The sequence below is a fragment of the Thyridium curvatum genome, assembly GCF_004353045.1.
Source record: "Thyridium curvatum strain D216 chromosome Unknown NODE_4_length_842636_cov_84.159710, whole genome shotgun sequence".
Lineage (NCBI taxonomy): Eukaryota > Fungi > Ascomycota > Sordariomycetes > Thyridiales > Thyridiaceae > Thyridium > Thyridium curvatum.
Window position 1 is genome coordinate 301,086 of NW_022156759.1, and position 17,427 is coordinate 318,512.

The 17,427-nt window shown below is 56.4% G+C and overlaps 4 protein-coding genes across 4 annotated transcripts; 1 reads left to right on the forward strand and 3 right to left on the reverse strand.

Moving 5' to 3' along the window:
* Positions 1-3,662: 3,662 nt before the first annotated feature.
* E0L32_001039 (uncharacterized protein) lies at positions 3,663-5,503 on the forward strand (the record flags this gene model as incomplete). Its single annotated transcript, XM_031133051.1, has 4 exons — positions 3,663-3,732; positions 3,806-4,137; positions 4,230-4,815; positions 4,893-5,503. 4 exons carry the CDS (start codon positions 3,663-3,665, stop codon positions 5,501-5,503), a joined length of 1,599 nt encoding a protein of 532 aa, XP_030992932.1.
* A 1,061-nt stretch (positions 5,504-6,564) lies between these two features.
* E0L32_001040 (uncharacterized protein) lies at positions 6,565-9,090 on the reverse strand (the record flags this gene model as incomplete). The annotated part of the gene is made up of 4 exons (XM_031133062.1): positions 6,565-7,555; positions 7,793-8,523; positions 8,603-8,914; positions 8,989-9,090. 4 exons carry the CDS (start codon positions 9,088-9,090, stop codon positions 6,565-6,567), a joined length of 2,136 nt encoding a protein of 711 aa, XP_030992933.1.
* Positions 9,091-9,950: 860 nt separating this feature from the next.
* E0L32_001041 (uncharacterized protein) lies at positions 9,951-11,219 on the reverse strand (the record flags this gene model as incomplete). Its single annotated transcript, XM_031133073.1, has 1 exon — positions 9,951-11,219. One exon carries the CDS (start codon positions 11,217-11,219, stop codon positions 9,951-9,953), a length of 1,269 nt encoding a protein of 422 aa, XP_030992934.1.
* A 2,094-nt stretch (positions 11,220-13,313) lies between these two features.
* On the reverse strand, positions 13,314-15,032 carry E0L32_001042 (uncharacterized protein; the record flags this gene model as incomplete). Its single annotated transcript, XM_031133084.1, has 4 exons — positions 13,314-13,739; positions 13,804-14,574; positions 14,644-14,882; positions 14,942-15,032. The coding sequence occupies 4 exons, from the start codon at positions 15,030-15,032 to the stop codon at positions 13,314-13,316; spliced, it is 1,527 nt and encodes a 508-aa protein (XP_030992935.1).
* Between the last annotated feature and the right edge of the window lie 2,395 nt (positions 15,033-17,427).

Sequence of the window (17,427 nt, forward strand, 5' to 3'; positions counted from 1 at the left end):
GTAAGTGAAGCAGTGCATGGGCAACAGTGATTGGCCCCACCCGGGCCAAGGCTCACGTGCGGCCCGCAGAGACAGCCAAGCTTTCTTGGTAGAAGGGCGCCAAGTCTGACAGTTTGGGTTGAACAATCCATACTAAAACGATTGGCTCTCGTTTCAAGATAAGAAAGAGGCAGATCTTTTTGGCGCGAGTCTGCACCCAAACCACCCAAACTCCACTCGGCCGCCCGAGAACTGCCTCTACAGCCCTCGGTTTGCGCGCGGAGCTGGGCAGTCAAGGGCTGGGGAAGCATGGCGCCGACGACCCTCGCCAATCCCTGCGAGGCTGTGGGAGCCAAGCGGACCGGAAGGGGGGCTGAAGACGAATAATTCCCGGAGTGGCACGAGAGCTGGTCCCCGTACGTACGAGACTCAACCCCCAATATGACAAGCTGGGTCACATCGCGAGCTGAATTGACGCTGAGCGAATAAGGGACAGGGACAGACAGATGCCCCCCTCGCGCCATCATCCCACACCCGCAACGCCTGTGGCTTGCATGGGGTGACCTGGATCCAGATCAAGCCAGAAGAAGTGCTGCATCATGGCTGTAAGCGCGAGATCTGCACATTGATCAAGACCTGCGCCAGAGCAAACGAGGGGGATCATCGTCGCGAATAGAGCACCAAATCGCTGCTCCGATGCTCACTGTTCATGAGCGGCGGAGGCACCGATGTACTGATCTTGAAAGCACGAAGCGTGTCTCGTTGCCGAGTCAGTGCAGACTCGGCTGACTAAGAACTCTTTCTTCTCCCGCTGTGCCTGCTAAACTGGCTTGATGACGAAAACTGGACCAGTACCTACACAATTCTGTGCAGTCTCTTCCCCACGAAGAGATCCTGGAGTCCTCGAGAGTCTCATGTACATAAGACGAAAGTGCCCCCCTTTCAATCGCAGAGCATTACACCCAGTCATTGAAACCTCGAAATCCGAGCTGCAGGGAAGCTCTGGAAGCCATCAATGGATCCATGGCCCTGAATGCGCTGGTGGAGCATTAGCACAGGCCAGGCCTCCGGGGAGGGGACCCTGAAAGTCGTGTGGATCGGCGCTATCAATCACAGCCGTGTTATCGGGCGGGCTGGATTGGCCGCAACAGCATTCGATTTCGTAAAAGAAATCAAGGCCCCTGGCCCGGTGGGTACGATGAGGCTCGAACGCATCTCCCCGTGGTGGGCATGCAAGCATATGCCTAGACCTGGGGCTGCAACAGGTACCCGTGGCCCATTTTGTGATGTCAGCCCCGTTGGTCAAATCAGTCCAGTCCTAATCTTTTTTTCTCCCCTTCCCTCTGACCATTGTCATTGACTCGACGAAACACCCTCTCTTGGTCAGTTCAAGGGCCAGTCAGTCAGCCCATGCACTCAACCCGACCTCCGGGTTCGGACTGCCGGAAAGATGCGGGCAGGGGATTATTCACTCCTCTGGCTCCTGGCATGTGAGATCCATTACGCAGAACGTGTGCCCGCGACGATGAGCACGCGAGCTGTGGGAAAGTCGCGAGCCAGCTGAAGCAAGATAGCGGACTGGCCGGGGATGAGCAGCATCTCCTTATATATCAGATACGCATTGGTACTTTTGATCTCTTCGCTCACTGGTACGGGAGTCTCGCTCTGCAATGCGATGCTTGTCGTCGTCAATTGAGCAAAATCCCATGGTGACGAACACGCGCCTCGGGAGCCATCTTCTCTTTCAGCCCAAGAGACTTCGCGGCACTGCCGCCGCGCTAGGAACCAACCAGTGCTCGGGCTAACCTGGTCGGCGATCTAGGTACCTAGCTTGCTTGCTTTGCAGCCTGACCAGTGCCTTGCTTTTGGCTTATCAGTGGCCACCCTTGTTCCTTTTTACAGCCATACCGAACGACCAGGTTTCTTTCGCTTTACGGTCTACCGCGAAGTATTGGACATTACGGCGTCCTTGTTCCCTATAGCTGGGCTGCTCTGAGCTGCATTGCCGTCTGAGCTGGCAGAGCTGGCTAGATCAAAGTGTGAAGCTGAGAATGATGCAGAGAACAGGGCTGTCGAAGCGTACCGGAGTTCCCACAATGTCGAGATGCGATGCCAGTGGCTATCTCGTGCCCATGACGGAATGCCGGTTACTTGTTTCAATCACATATCCTCGGGGACAGGGGAGCACCACGCGAGGGCTTGCTCCCCCACAGACTTAATTACAGCCCGGCAGCAAGGGTAGCAGTATGTACGAAGTACCTGGATACTGGCTGCGTGACGAGGAGCACAAAATGTGCCATCATGTACCTCTGGAGCCGTTTCTCGTCAGTACGGCGCCGTCCACATGCTAAAAGACTCACATGCATGTACCATGGGGGACGCGTCCGGGGAAAGGCGTCATGGCTCTATCTCCTTTCTTCGCAGGACAGCCTCGGACTGGGGACTCGGGTTACGCAGGACCAATCCATGGCCTCTTCCTGCCTGTGCAAGGGGTCATGCATGTATCACAGGTACGGGATTCTTACAGTTGCACGTTCCTGCTTGTGCTCTTGTCAGCAGAGGCCGTGGGGAGGAGACAGTGATGCTTTGCATGGGGCGGCGGCGGGTAGTGTGGCACCATGCCATGGATGTACTTGTAGTCTAAAAAGCCATCCTGTCATCATTGCGGGGAGAAGGGAAGACAAAGGACAAGAAAAGTTGCTCGTGGCTCATCAGCGAGTGTACGAGGCACCTATGATAGGAAACCGGATCCACGGTACTCATGTCGACCAACATCCCACGGACAGGCTTCGTTCAGCTCTGGCTGGCAAAGCAGAGCAATCGTGTGATTTGAAACATGAAACCCCGTCCTCGCCGTTCGCTGGCTCCGTGGGTGGTCGCGCGCGCCGTAATAAACTCTTGACTATTATTATTACCAAGGGGAAAGGGGGGCGCCATGCCATGTCGTCGTTAAAGTAGGTACATAGAGTAATGCTAGTAAGAGGATGAAAAGATAAGAGTCAAGCAGTGAGGTAAGGCGCCTTAGTCTCGATTTTCATTTTTTATCGTAAAGGCGCCTGTCTACGTACCTGTCCCTCTTTTTTTTCGTGCCCTTACTACTATTACTAGGTAGGCTTGGGGGAGGGAGTACCGACTAGGCCCTGCCCGTGGGAGCCGGAACCGCAGCAGCGGTGGCGTGCAGTTCCAGTTCCAGTCCAGTCCAGTCCAGTTCTGATCGATAATAGCCTCTCTCCCCACTCTTCCACTCTTCCTCACTTACACGCTTACACGGGATGCCTGACTACCTCGATACATTCTGCTCGTCGACGAAAAGTCACTCTCCACCACCCGCACTCCCTCCCACCTCCCCTCCGGTACCGAAACCTAAGTCTACAGAGTCTCCATTTCATATATATCTCTTTCCCGCTCCCGTAGATCCTCCTTGACTTTGTCCCAATATATACTTTTGTCTCTCATCTTGTGGTATTTTTCTTTTTGTCTTCGCCATTTCTTCTTCATCGCCCGTGATCTGTTACGATAGCCCAGATCACTTACGCCAAACTTTAACACACTTCTTCCCTGGGAAAACACATTCCTTATTACACCTCCCGAATCATACCTATCGAATGCTCTGATCGCCGACGACACACGCCGCCCCTGACCAACCTTGTTCCTGACTGCCTGGCAGTCAACCCTCTCCAGCCATGTCGTACTCGTGGATTGGCGCGCCGACACCATTCAATGGCACAAATACAGATACCGGTGGCGATTCCGGTATGTCTCACACCCTTGCTGGATTCGACTCGAGATGTGCCTTTGCCCTCCTCTAACATTTGCCGTTCTTTAGCTACCGAGAACCTCAACCAATGGTACCAGTCCGGAGACCAGGCCTTCATCATCGTGGCCGCATGCATGGTCCTGGTCATGATCCCCGGCATTTCCTTCCTCTACTCCGGTCTCGCTCGAAGAAAGTCGGCCCTGTCATTAATATGGGTCGTCATGATGTCCTTCAGCGTCGTCACCTTCCAGTGGTACTTTTGGGGATATTCACTAGCTTTCAGCTCCAACGCGACCAACGGCTTCATCGGCGACCTCAAGCACTTTGGCCTCATGAACACCCTCGGCCAGCCCTCGCCCGGATCCCCGCTCATCCCTGAGCTCCTATACTCGTTCTACCAGGTCAGCACACTCTTCGAGAAAAGCAGCAGAGGGAAAAATGCACTGGAGAAGGGCTTTTTTCACTAACAGCAAGTTTAAATAAACAGATGCAGTTCTGCGGCGTAACGGCAGCCCTCGTGGTCGGTGCGACGGCCGAGCGCGGACGAGTCATCCCGGCCATGGTCTTCACATTCTTCTGGGCCACCCTGGTCTACTGCCCCGTCGCCTGCTGGGCCTGGAACGCGCACGGCTGGGCCTTCAAGTACGGCGTCCTCGACTACGCCGGCGGCGGCCCCGTCGAGATCGTGTCGGGCATGTCGGCCCTCGCCTACTCGTGGGTCCTCGGCCGCCGCAACGAGAAGATGATGCTCAACTTCCGCCCGCACAACATCTCGCTCATCACCCTCGGCACCATCCTGCTGTGGTTCGGCTGGCTGGGCTTCAACGGCGGCTCCGCCTTTGGCGCCAACCTGCGCGCCACCATGGCCTGCTGGAACTCGTGCCTGACGGCCATGTTCGCCGCCATGACCTGGTGCCTGCTCGATTTCCGCCTGGCCAAGAAGTGGTCCCTCGTCGGCTGGTGCTCGGGTGTGATTTCGGGTCTCGTCGCTGCCACTCCCGCCTCTGGCTTCATCACCCCCTGGGCCAGCATCATCCTCGGCGTTGCCACGGGCATCGCCTGTAACTTTGGCACCAAGAGTGAGTTTTCTCTTTCGCTTTGCCTTTTCCAATCCAAAAGATTCCTAATAGCTGACAAACTGTCTCTCTCAAAACAGTCAAGTTCCTCCTCCGCATCGACGACTCGCTCGATGTCTTCGCCGAGCACGGCATCGGCGGCATCGTGGGCCTGCTCTTCAACGCCCTCTTCGCCGCCGACTACATCATCGGGCTCGACGGCGTCAACACGGGCGCCGTGACGGGCGGCTGGCTCAACCACAACTGGAAGCAGCTCTACATCCAGGTCGCCTACATCGTCGCCTGCTGCGCCTACTCGTTCGTCATGTCGGCCGTCATCGCCAAGCTCATCGATCTCGTGCCCGGCCTGCGCCTGCGCGCCTCCTCCGAGGCCGAGCTGCTCGGCATGGACGACGACCAGCACGGCGAGTTCGCGTACGACTACGTCGAGGTGCGCAGGGACTACCTCGCGTGGACGCCCGCCGACCGCGAGCAGAAGGAGGACGGCGCGCGCATCGTGCCCCAGCACGGCATCGAGGGCCACCGCCACCTCGCCAACGGCAGCGCCGGCTCCTTCGCCACCGCCAGCCACCACGCCCGCGACGACCTGCCCCCCTCGGCCGAGAAGCCGCGGCCCGAGACCGAGGAGCCCGAGCGGTCCCCCTCGCCCGACTCGCACCGCGCCGTGCCCGCCGTCGAGACGCAGGCGTAGAACGTCTGGCCTCGTCTGGAGATGTAGATGCGTGGGGCCTGTCTGCGGCGGCTTTCTCCTTTTTTCCCCCTTTCTTTCTGGATACGTCTATTATCTATATAACAAAAAGGGCCCCGGGCACATGGGATATATGCCCCGGAGGAAAACGGAAACAAGTCCGCCTCCGTTGTCGAAAGAAGAGAAAACCGGGTCTACCGCACCCAGGTGTATGACGGGGAGAGGATTTATTGATTTTGGCTGTACTAAGAATACCCCTTATTTTGTTTAGCTAGCGAGCGTTTACAGGGGAAAAAAAAGATAATTTTCTCTATGGATAGAATCTAAAAAAGATATCTTAAAACATTCCAATCTTGAAGCCTTCCTCCGTCTGAATGAGTGAGTGGTTGAGTGTGTCTTGACTATGGTCAATTAGCATGTACACACCGTGGGGTGTGCATATCAATCGACCTCAAGGACCAATGTTCTTCTGCCTGGCAAGTTGAGCAGGCCAATCTGCGAATACCTTGCAAATTTCAAAGCTACCAATCGCCCATAAATCTGCAGGTGTAAGAATACTACCAGACAAGTACGAGAGCAATGCAGAAGTCACCAAATTTCAAACGCCAGTCACACAAGTACCAGTTGCCAGCGCAAAGTCGTCAACCTTGGAACAACGGCACGCACCAGATCACGACGACGCGCTCATCCACATAGGTTAGTATCATTAGATAGTCATGATTGTTAAGGGTATCTCTAGGTACTATGGACGGTAGAAGCGAAAAAAACCGTAATGATAATGCACTATACCCCCTCGCTGCCGAAAAAGATCGCCACCAGAAACAATGCTCTGAAACAATCGCTAGTAAAAGCCAGATACCCATACCCCGACCCTCAAGGCAACGAATCATCCCCGATGCAGCATCAGCATCAATGGGAACCGCTCGGAGCGGCCCCTCCCCTCATGCCTTCCTCGCTAAGGATAAGCCCTCTCTCACACATCCTTTCCAACCTGTCGTGTCTTTCAAGACTCTTCGCACGCACGGACGGACGGACGGACGGACGGACGGCGCCGCCCCGCCCTCTCAAAAGATGAGCGAGTCCTCCGCCCTCGGCTCCTCAGCCTGGATCGTGTACTGCAGAATCGTATGGTCGACGTAGTGCAGCAGCAGCCTCCACCTCCGCGGGTACGTGGGCAGGCGCGGCCGCCGGTGGGGCGCGTCCGCCCGCCCGGGCCCGCCCGCCGGCGCCAGGTCCAGGCCGCGCGCCCCGGGCTCGCGCACCGGCGACACGGCCATGCCCGCCAGGCTCACCCGCGGCCTCAGCCCGCGCTCCTCGTCGCTTTTGCGCGGCAGGATCCACTCGATGCGGAAGCCCGCGCGCGGCAGCTTGCCCGGGGGCGGCCTCGTCAGCCGCAGCAGGGCGACCCGCCCGCACGAGGACCCGGCCACGACGAGGTTGAGCTCGGGTACGTGGAGCAGCATGTACAGTTGTTCCGAATAGGTATCCATCCAGTCCAGCGACATATCGTCGTTTTCTTCCATGTACTCGGACACGATCTTATCACAGAAGACGATCGGGTCGCGAGGATCCAATGTGCTCAGCTCTGCAGACAGGTCATAGGTCCGGAGAATGACCCAATTTTTCAGCAGGTTGGGGCTGATGCTGCCCACGGGAACCTTGCCGAGCGTCGAGGCCGTCACCTGTCCTTTCCTGTCTGGGGATCTTTCAAGGATGTTGAGCAGCTGGGTCTTGTTGTCAAACCGGTAAGAATAGCCCAGATTCGGCACCGCGATTAGCTCCTGACGATACCCTTGTTGAGCTTCCAGGTCAAAGTCAATGCAGGCCTTGCAGATATCGCTGTGCCTATTCCTGACCTGAACTTTATGCCAGCGAGCGTAGGAATCATCTGATACAAGGACATCTCGTTCGTCGGTTGCTTCGCAATCCGACAATTCCATCTCCTCACCGATTCGTGGCGAAGGATCTATGAAAGGTATTCCTAGTTCGGATTCCATGGTCGCAAGACGGTCACGAACCAAAAGCTGTGATGTATTTTCATCAATATTCAACAAGCTGGATGTCGTGTCGATGATCTTAGCACAGTCCTCCCGTTGTAGACGTGGAAAAGCTCGAGGATCGGCACCCAAGCAATGCGATCCACGCGTGGTGGGTAGAAAGCTGGACAACGGCAAGACGAGTACCCCCCAGCCTGTGTGGCGTCTTGGGAGAGGCGGCCTTTCCGTTCGAGAAGGAGGTCAGCCTTTCTGTTTCAAAAGAAAGCTGGCATGAGTGAATGAGACAAAAACCTACAGGCGAATGGAGGTAGGTGGCAGCCGGATGGTGGTGCTGCCGACCCTCCAGATGTCGAGCAGCCAGCACGTGCCAAATATGTCATGAGCTGCAATCCTCTCCGCCTCGCCATCCTCGTCGTCCATGAAGCTGATGGAAGAGAGGTTGCTCCCATCCGTCCCAACAGGAAGGAGGATCCTCCAGGTGCGCTCACGAGATCTCAGGCGCGTCTCCAACTCACGAGGTTCCAGGACGCAGAGGGATTGGGATGGTCGATTCGAAGACTCGGCCGTGGGCACACGGGTTTCCAACCGATCCGATTTTTTCCTCTTTAGGGCAAAAGCAAACACCGTCACTTCGTGGAGATTAGAGCTAACAGCAATGAGGCGAGACTGCCTATGGATGGCAAGACCCCACGCCGACTTGCCAACCGTATCACAGAAGAATGGCTGAGGTACCGTCGTCTGTGATCGGCGCTCTTGCTTGCGCGTGCAATATGTAGCGATGGCAGATGTGTAATATGCCACGACGTCGCCATCGTCAAAGGCATATAGAAGTACCTCCTTGTTGCCCAGCTCTCCGACGATGAGATGATTGACTTGGTGGTGATGATCCACATCAATATGCCCGCCCACCTGGCACGCCGCCGGACTCTGCTCCGGACTAAGGACAAGGAGCGGACGACCCAAGATCTGAAGAGCTTGCTGTGGTTGGTATACATATATGTCCTTCTGGTACGCCGCAAAGTAGAGCTACATTCCCCATCATGATGGAATTAGCCAGCTATTCCAGCAGGCATTCTACACTGCCTAGTATCAAAGGAAAACTCACATCATAGTGCTGGGAAAGGGCCGTCAAGTTGATTCGACGCCGCGCTATGATGGGGATCTTGCGTTTGCCCGTTGACCGGGCGCTCCCAGAAGAAACGGTATTACTAGCCTCGGACTGTTCGCCCCCGGCGTCCAGGTGGCCCCCGGACCCTGCAGTCTGCTCGGATCCGTTGCTGTCTTGCTCGTCGTTATCGTCATCGTCCCCGTCGTCCGCGTCGTCATCGTCAGATTCATCGGACTCTGCATCTGCCACCCAGGCCATTGCTTGCACGTTAAGCCTCTGCTGGATTCGCCTGTGGGCATCGGGTCCAAACTAGTGAGGGAGGTCCTGTTAGCTACCCGGACGAGGACTACACGAGGGCGTGCAAGATTCTCGGTGATACGTACCCTGTTCTCACTGGTCTGCCGCTCGAAGGTGTCGATGTAGAGCTTGCTGAAGCCCGGGCCCCAGTCGGTGTGCTGTATCTTTTTTCGTCGGTCCTCCGCCATCTCGCACCCTGCAGAGCGGATATGTTATCACATAGAGAATGTCCGGCTTGCCGCGAGCTTTGAGCGCCTTTCATACACAAGCTTAGGAGGATAAAAAGGCTAGCGGTATCAAAGACCGGTAATTATGCAAGGTGGCGAAAGTAGTCCAAGGTAGAGTAAGTAAATACCACAAGCCAGGCCAAGAAGGAGATGCAAGCCTCAACTAATGTAGTCGATACAAGCACGATGCATAGCTCTGTGCTCTCAAGCTTCGGCACCTGATGCCCTTTCCTTATCGATTAGCGAAGGGCTTCGTCATGTCACATGGCATCGCTGACAGCAATGGGCGGGGTAGGCACGCTGAGGTAACGCTCGTAGGCTCGCCCCGTCTACGAAGTAGAGGGCAACAACAGGTGGAGTAGACCGCAAAGGCTAAGCTTCCCGCTCGCTGGAATGGCGTTTTTGGGGTAGTTGGGGCTAAAAAGTTCAGTGGCTCTCAGCACGTCACCAACCCCCGCTCCAAATTAAGTATCATCCAGATCGTCAATGTCAAGATCAGTTTGAGTGTAGATATCTTCCATTGAGGCTATCGCTGGCGCCGTATGTTTTTGTTTTCCAATGCAGAAGAGATTTGAAGAGCTCATAACGGCCGACAAGGTATCAAGAAAAGCAAACGCCTCCAACACCAGAACCAAAGAAAAGTAATGTACCCAGAACCCGAATGTTCGCGATGCTCCCCATTGTAGTCTTTGTCGGTGTCGATGCCAGCAGATGGGAATTTTCAAATCGTGCTCGCACGCCAGAATATCACGCAGTAAATGTCGCAGTATGTTTTGTTGGTATCGTGCAAAAAAAAAAAGATCGTCCCCCTCCCCAACTACCTACGCCCTCATGAGCTCCGTCATGTCCCGCATCCGGTAGTCCAGCACGGGCGTCACCCAGTCGTCCTCGACGAGCGCGTACGTCTCCTTGGCGTCGTCCCTCGGCTTGCGGGGGTTGATGGCCCAGTAGCCAAAGTCGGCGTCGATGGCCTTGAGGTAGCGCAGCAGGTTCTGCCAGTAGTTGGCGTCGCCGACGCTCGGCTCGTGCGGCGCGCCGAACTCGCCCACCCAGACCGGGTCGAGGTTCTGCTCGACCAGGTACGCCCAGTTGTCGCGCATCGCCCGGGCGAAGGACGCGTACCCGCGCTTCGAGTACCGGCCCTCGCGGCTGCCCCAGCCGGACCACGCGTACACGTGCGCCGAGTAGACGACGCGGTGGTCGACGTCGAGGCGGACGGGCCGCCGGGACACGCCCGTCAGGTCGTTGCCGGACTCGGTGCCGCCGACGACGATGAGCCAGTTGCGGTTCATGCGCAGCAGGCGGTTCCCGCACTTCTCGGCCGCCGCGGCCCAGCGGTCCCACGACATCGTGCCCCAGAGGCCGCGCACCTCGTTGCGCAGGTCGGCGCCGATGACGTACGGGTTGTCGACGAAGCGCTCCATGACCGTCTCCCAGTGCTCGATCCACTCCTCCTCCGTCTGCCGCACGCGGCAGATCGGCCCCAGGTGGTCGTTGGCCCAGCCGGCGTCGCACGGGTCCGCGCCGCAACACCAGGTCGCCGTGGTGATGTGGTTGTTGACTATGACCGAGATGCCCTCCTTGGTGAGGGCCTCGACGACGGCCTCGAGCACATCGAGGGCGCGCAGCCCGACGAGGTCCGGGTTGGCGGTCAGCAGGTGGGGGAGGATGATCGGGTTCGTCATGACCAGCTCGTCCGCGTAGGGGAGGCGCACCGAGTTGAAGCCGAACTCGCGGATGGTGCGGGCGATGACGGAGCGGTGCTGCACGTCCAGTCCGCCGGGGACAAAGAGCTCGTCGCTGGCGCCGTACCAATTGACCGACGAGAGCCGGTACCTGCGGCCCTTGGCGTCGACAATGTTGCGCCCCTTTGTGCGCAGCGGCAGCTCGTACGTGTCGATGAAGGTCTCCTCGAGCGGCGGGAGCAGAGGCCGTTGGGCGAAAAGCTCGGCGCCGGGGTCCGGCGTCCAGGGCACGCCCAGCGCGGCCTCCGCCTTCCACATGTAGTGGAAGAATCCCCCCAGGAGGAGGAGGGCGACGATGAGAATCATCCGCGAAGTGTTAGTCTTGAGTATGCGTGTGGAGGACATGGAGGGCAAAGACACAAAATGATACTGATTAGGACCCTGCAGTTGCCAGCATCACCGCCATGTTCAACCAGCAAACAGGGGGAAGGGAACTGAGGGTGCACACGGGGGAGGCCAAGGTGGTTTTATTACGGCGGCCTAATGGGTCATGGATAAGGTGAGGGTATCAAGGAGCGCACACTTACAGCAGAGAGGTACGGATGTCTCGGTCAATGTGATCGTTCGTCAGGATCACTTTCCTTTCTCGACCATGCGGTATCTGGCTGGCCTGGAGAAAGCTTAGTGCATGTAGCGCGAGCTTCAAGGCTGGGTTTAACTCCGTTTGGCGGTGCGCGGTGGGGCTCGGATGGGGAGCCTTCAGTTGGGAACGCCCGCTTTCAGGGCTGCCCCGGGCACAGCGTCACCACCGCTATTCGCTCACTCCATGCCCGGGAACCCACACGACAACCTCTCGCCGTCCTGCCACCCACATCAGGTACATAAGCACGCACTCAGGCAGCATCCAAAGTCGCCCGTTTCGCTCCTTTCAGATAAAGCAAGTATCTTATTAGGCAGTGAGTATGGGTACTTTGGGTGAAGTGCATAATAGATGCCTGTTAGGATTCAGCGTAAATGCACTGAAGATCGTCCTGGTGCATGCCGTGCAACGCCTGCCACTCGCCCACTCGTGTGACTGGCCCGCCGCCGTCTGACTGCGATGCACGTCTGACAAGCACGGCATCCAAATGAATAAGTCAGCTCGCATGTCGTGTAAGTCCGAAGGGAGGGGGGGCCGGTGTACCAGGATCACCCTACAATTCGCATGTTCGCACAGCGAGATTTTCGCGGGCGCGAGATGGGATGTTGGTCATAATAGTCCGAGCCTCCCGGTCGATCCGCCGTGAGTGCGCCAGGTCCGCGGGGAATGTGCACATTACAGCAGCACCCCTTCCCTTTCCTTGTCTTTCATCCTCCTCCAACCCCGGCCCTGTCTCTCTCGGATTCTTCGGACTTGACGCAGCTATCGGCACGCACGGCATTTGTAGTAGGTAAGACATGCAACATGCAACATAAAATCACTGACTTTTCCAAGACATCCAATGGCTATCTGGTCGCTGTGAGGCTGGTCCGGGGCGTGGTCGCGTGTCCATCTGCCGGCGACTAGTCTAACTAAGTCTTTTTGGATAGAGTGCATGCCTACCAAAATGCATGCATACCCTACGATCGGCTTACTCGCTCACACAACCAGGTGGCCCACTTGACGAGGAGGACTCGGGTTTATCATGGACGTGAAAGGAATATATATTCATAGCAGGTTCTTATAGTCTATATACAACAGAGTATTGGTATCAGTTAAAATGATCGAGGTATGATCCACCATCCCTCCTCCGCGATGAGAGGCTACACTACATGTCGCCTCGCTCAAGGACATCAAAAGGATCATGATGAGCCGTTGCCCAGTTCACAGCCGGCGTATCGCCTCCCCAGAAACATCGGTGCCTATCCCAGCTGCTCCAGCGTCGACAGAAACGTTGCTGCCTCGCCGCAAGGTTGCACCACCACCACATCATTACATGATCGACCTGCCTCGAGACAGTCGACCACGCGGCCCCGACATTGTCCTCCACATCCCCTGAAGAAGTCGTGATTCGTCCCCCACATCGTCGTCGCTCTGTTGAGAGTCTCAGGCCCACGTGTCCTCCATTGCTGCAGGCGATATTAACAGCTGCCTGGCATCCCGGATCGTCAAGTGCAAATGCTTCCAGGGCCAGTCGTTTTTTTTTCTTTTTGAGCGAGTATTTGGTGCCTTTTTTGATACAGAAGCCCAGCTGACGCCTCGCTAATACAAACAAAAATATGAAAGTGGCACGGACAACAGATAACCCCGCCATGGGATCACCCGGGTCCGTGTTCAACACCGAAGGGGTTTGTCCGAATGATGACGGGGACTCGAAAGATAATGAATACGTAGGTCGTAACAGCGAAGGAAGCGAAGAGGAAGAAATATGCGGCACGTGGGTGCTCTGTCGATAACGCTTTATGGAGGTCCCGGTTCTCAGGTTTGTTCTTGGTCGGATGTGGGTTGTCATCACAACTTCTCGCCCCGGCTTGGATCTTTCATATCCTGTTCATTCCGAGCGGGTTCATGTGGTCATAGTCGTTCCCGTCGCCTCTCGCATACGTTTGGTTCTCCCAGGATACTTGCTGGGGTGGTCTCGGGCTCGAGAATGACCGAGCTGGGGTGTGATACCGGGCGGTCTGACCAAAGTAGTCCGGGGTCCTTCGCCCAGACGGGCTCATGGGCTGACTCCTCATGGCCGACGCGAGGGGGGACACTGCAGGCGGTGTTACTACGTCGTCCTCCATATTCTTTCCCGTATCCCGGGAGAGCATCTCGTACGAACGTGGGTCTTTCTTGAGGTCGTCGAGTCGAGCGTCGACTGACACGAATTCCTTTCGCTCAGGTCCCTTGCGGAACATGTCGATCCATCCCGTCACCATCGTCCACCGCCCAAAGAAGAGGACGAGCCACAGTCCGTTCATCTGGGAGCGAGTTAGTCATTCTGTCCTGCCGAGAGAAACAGGTCCACCCAAGGGGCGAGCTTACGGCTAAGAGGAGCAACACGGCGCCCACGGTCGCTTGGTTGACGACCAGGACCTTGGCCTCATTCAAGCACTTGTCCTTTGCATTGGCATTCCTGATGAGGCACATGAGGAAGTCTAGAGCACTATCAGGGTTCGCCTTGACAGACTGAACCGTGTTGTCTTGGAACACGAAGATGATGGAGAAGAAAATGACATCGGCGATAATGAGAATGACGATGGCAATGCCTCGCCACTGGAGCTGGATCACTCTGCGCACCCTGCGGTACGCCTGGCGCGGCGTCATGGTGCGGATGCTGTTCGTGTACGAGGGCATTCCGGACCCCTCCGTGGAGGCGCTGTTGTCGGCCAGGGACGCAAGGTAAACCTTGATGCAGTAACCGAAGGTGGCGAATTGAATGATGATGGTGAGTCCAGCGAGGACCAGAAGTGGGATCCAGAGGTCCGCCAGGCTGTTCTCGTGGTTGATGTGGCAGGTGTTACCGAAGCGGAACGAGACGCCGCTGAACACGAGGTCCAGCGTCAGTCCCAGGATCGGGATGCCCCAGCCCAGAGCCTGGGATGCCCACATGAAGTTCCTGCCGACAACGACTTGCCAGCAGATCTGCAGGTGAAGCGATAGAGATCGCAAAAACACCCACATCACCGCCGAGAAGCCGCCGAGGATGACAGAGGCTCCCGAGGCAGCACAGACCGAGTTCGACTTCATGCTATTCGGGGTGATCTTGTCTGCGCACTGCGGAGGATTGCCCGCCAACGGGATGACAAAACCAAGCTATCACACAAGAAGCTCGTGTTAGAAGGACCAAGCCGGGTGCTTCTGGAATTGTGACGATCAACTTACGCTCAAGATGGCTACTGCACAGGTGAGGCAGATGCTGAGGTAATGTCGGTGAGTCTTTTCAACGGGCAAGACAGCGTAGGAGGCAAGGAGAAAGACTGCGCATATCAGGGAAACGACGCCGACCCATCCTGCTACAGTGCCTAACGTGTTGAAGGATTCCGGGTAGACAAAGTCGGTCATGGGGCAGGGCAGGCAGCATGAGACGTCGCCCAGACTTGCACAGAACCTCCCATCGATGTCTGGAATGCGATCAACTTCTGTCCAAAGGGTCACCATGCAGAACCAGATATGCACTTACAGCCCGTCGAGTTCTGGAACAACGACTCATCCAAGAATGGCGGCAGGCAGGTCTTCAGACCTAGGTCTGCCAACCCAGGCTTCTTGCTCATGTTGAGTGATAGTGAATAGAGAAAAGAATCCCAATTGCTTTTCGATTCGACGCCGGGCCAGGCAGAGTGTCCACGCAGGGATTCGGCCCGTCGTCTCCGTACCCGTTGTCAAGCCACACGCCGCTAGTTTCTCGGTGACACACTCAGAGGCAGGTCTGAGATGCGGTTCGGAAGTCGGTCTCTCAACAGTCGCGCGACTCCGAGTGCATTGGGGATTGTCCGAGTTGATACAATGGACACCTCGAGGGTTCGTATGCTGGACTCGGCTCGGACCGCGTCGAGAGAGCCCTTTCTGGTTGGTTTCAGCAGCGCCAGGCAGTTAAGCCGTTCGCCTTGGGAGCAGTATGGACGGGAGGGTGTAGGTTCAAGGAGCGTAGTGGGAAACAAGCAATGCCAGCTGCCAGATCCAGAGCTTGTTGGTGTTAAAGACACATTCACACAACAAGACTGCACATTCGAGTCGAGAATGGTGAGAAGAAGGAAAAGGACCAAAAAGAAGGAGGACCCTCACGGCTGGGTCGAGGGTAAAGGAGGGTGGGACATGTTATGTATCTATGCATCCTCACAGGTACTTGTCGCAAGGTGGTATTGCCCATTAGGAAAATGGGGGGGACCCCGTTGAAGCTTCGAAAGGTTACGGAGTACCGCCATACAGTCAGATCTGCCTCTGGATGCATTGTGGACTGGGTCCCGGGGCTGGATCCTGGGCAGACCACCACTTGGACGATGTACCATTGTACGTGCGCGCCGATGCCCACCACACCGAACGGCGAATCCAAGGATCCAGGACCAGGAACAGTACGGAGTAGGTACATATCCAGAGAGGAGGGTGGACCGCGGAGCGTGGGGATGATGGAGAGTTTCGCTCTGCTCTCTCTCTTTCTCTCTCTTTCTCTCTCTCGTTTCTCATAAGAAGACACTTTGTACTACCCAGGCCAATTGGGCAGGCCCATGTGAAATCCATGTGAATGCGCCACCCCGTTGGCTCGGTCGGTCAACAGTCGAGCAGCGTCCTGCCAGATGGGACTAGCCTCTAGCCTCTCTGCGCGCAAATTCTCCGCGTCGAGCATGGTGAAGGCGGATGTGATTGGGGAGAGGCGGACAACTTCCCTGGCGATAGAAGTCGAGTCGGGCTAGGGGTAAGCGTCCAGTCAAGTGGGCAGGGGAGGGGTTAACAGGGGATGCCGAGGCGGGCCTGGCGTGTGCCATGTGAGAGGGGGACCTCTGCCCGTCTTGCCAGTGGCCCTCGACCGACCCCAGCATCACCCAGAATACCAGGATTAGCTGCACCCATGATCCTGGTTCTCTAGCAGGGGTGCCGCCTTCACTAGCGCTTCTTCCGCCCCTCCATTATTGCGCGCTGTGCTGTGTACGGAGTATATGTGTGTGTGTACATCCGGCCATACGTTGCCTCTCGTCTCACCCTCTCTGGATACGGATGGACTTTGTTTCCCCAAGAGTCGCACCAGGTCCGGCAATATGGGACCCGGGGAAGCAGAAGAGTCTCCTGGCCTCTGCAGACGAGAGAACATGTCAGGTGTGGGATGCAACGGCCTGCCCAAATTGTCAATCTCTCTCCTGTACCTAGCGATTCCATCTACGTACAGGCTACCATGCCAGCTCTACTTGTCCTTGTACAAGGCTTGCAGGCAACCGACTTATCACAGAACTCGGAGAGCATTCATCGACAGAAAGTGTCTCTACAAAGCTGTCAGCCCATGCTGCAGAGTTGCATAGGGCCGTGCAGCTTCCTGGCCAAGCAGCTGAAGGGGCCAGATTCAGCCACAATGCTCGGCAGTTCGATGTCCTTTGACTCGGATTTCGCGCATGCTGCATGTATGTCTCTGATCTCTGATGCAGTGACACCGACCCCAAGTCCCAGGTGGGCGAGCATTGTCCCAGATGATGTCTCATCAAATCTCAAGAGAAATGCCCAAAATCTGACTACGAATAGACCCGTGACAGGGGTTAGAATCCCCCCCTGCTCAGACATTCTTCTTCGAATCTTGGTACAGGAGTAGCTAGCTACTTGTATTTCATGAGGAATGACACCTTGCAAGAGCATCTCAACTGATTCTTCCTCCGTAGGGCTGGCGAAGATGGTGCACATAGATGACCCAGGCACCATCTCGATCTTGTAAGCATCCGAAGATTAATTTCTCTCCCCAGTGCGACTAGCAACTTGAAGGAAGACATCCTTGACAGTCATTGTCCTAGGCATCTGGGATTGGACGTGACGGTCCTAGGCCGAGTCTACAGACCTTGAATGGTCTCTTCAGCCTTTGAGAGGCTTGTCGTGCTGTCATTGCTCATTAGATACGCGCCTGCCCAGGTGTAGCGTTGCCCTATCGTCTCGCCACGCCTGGACCCTCAGCTCCATGCGCACCCATGCCAC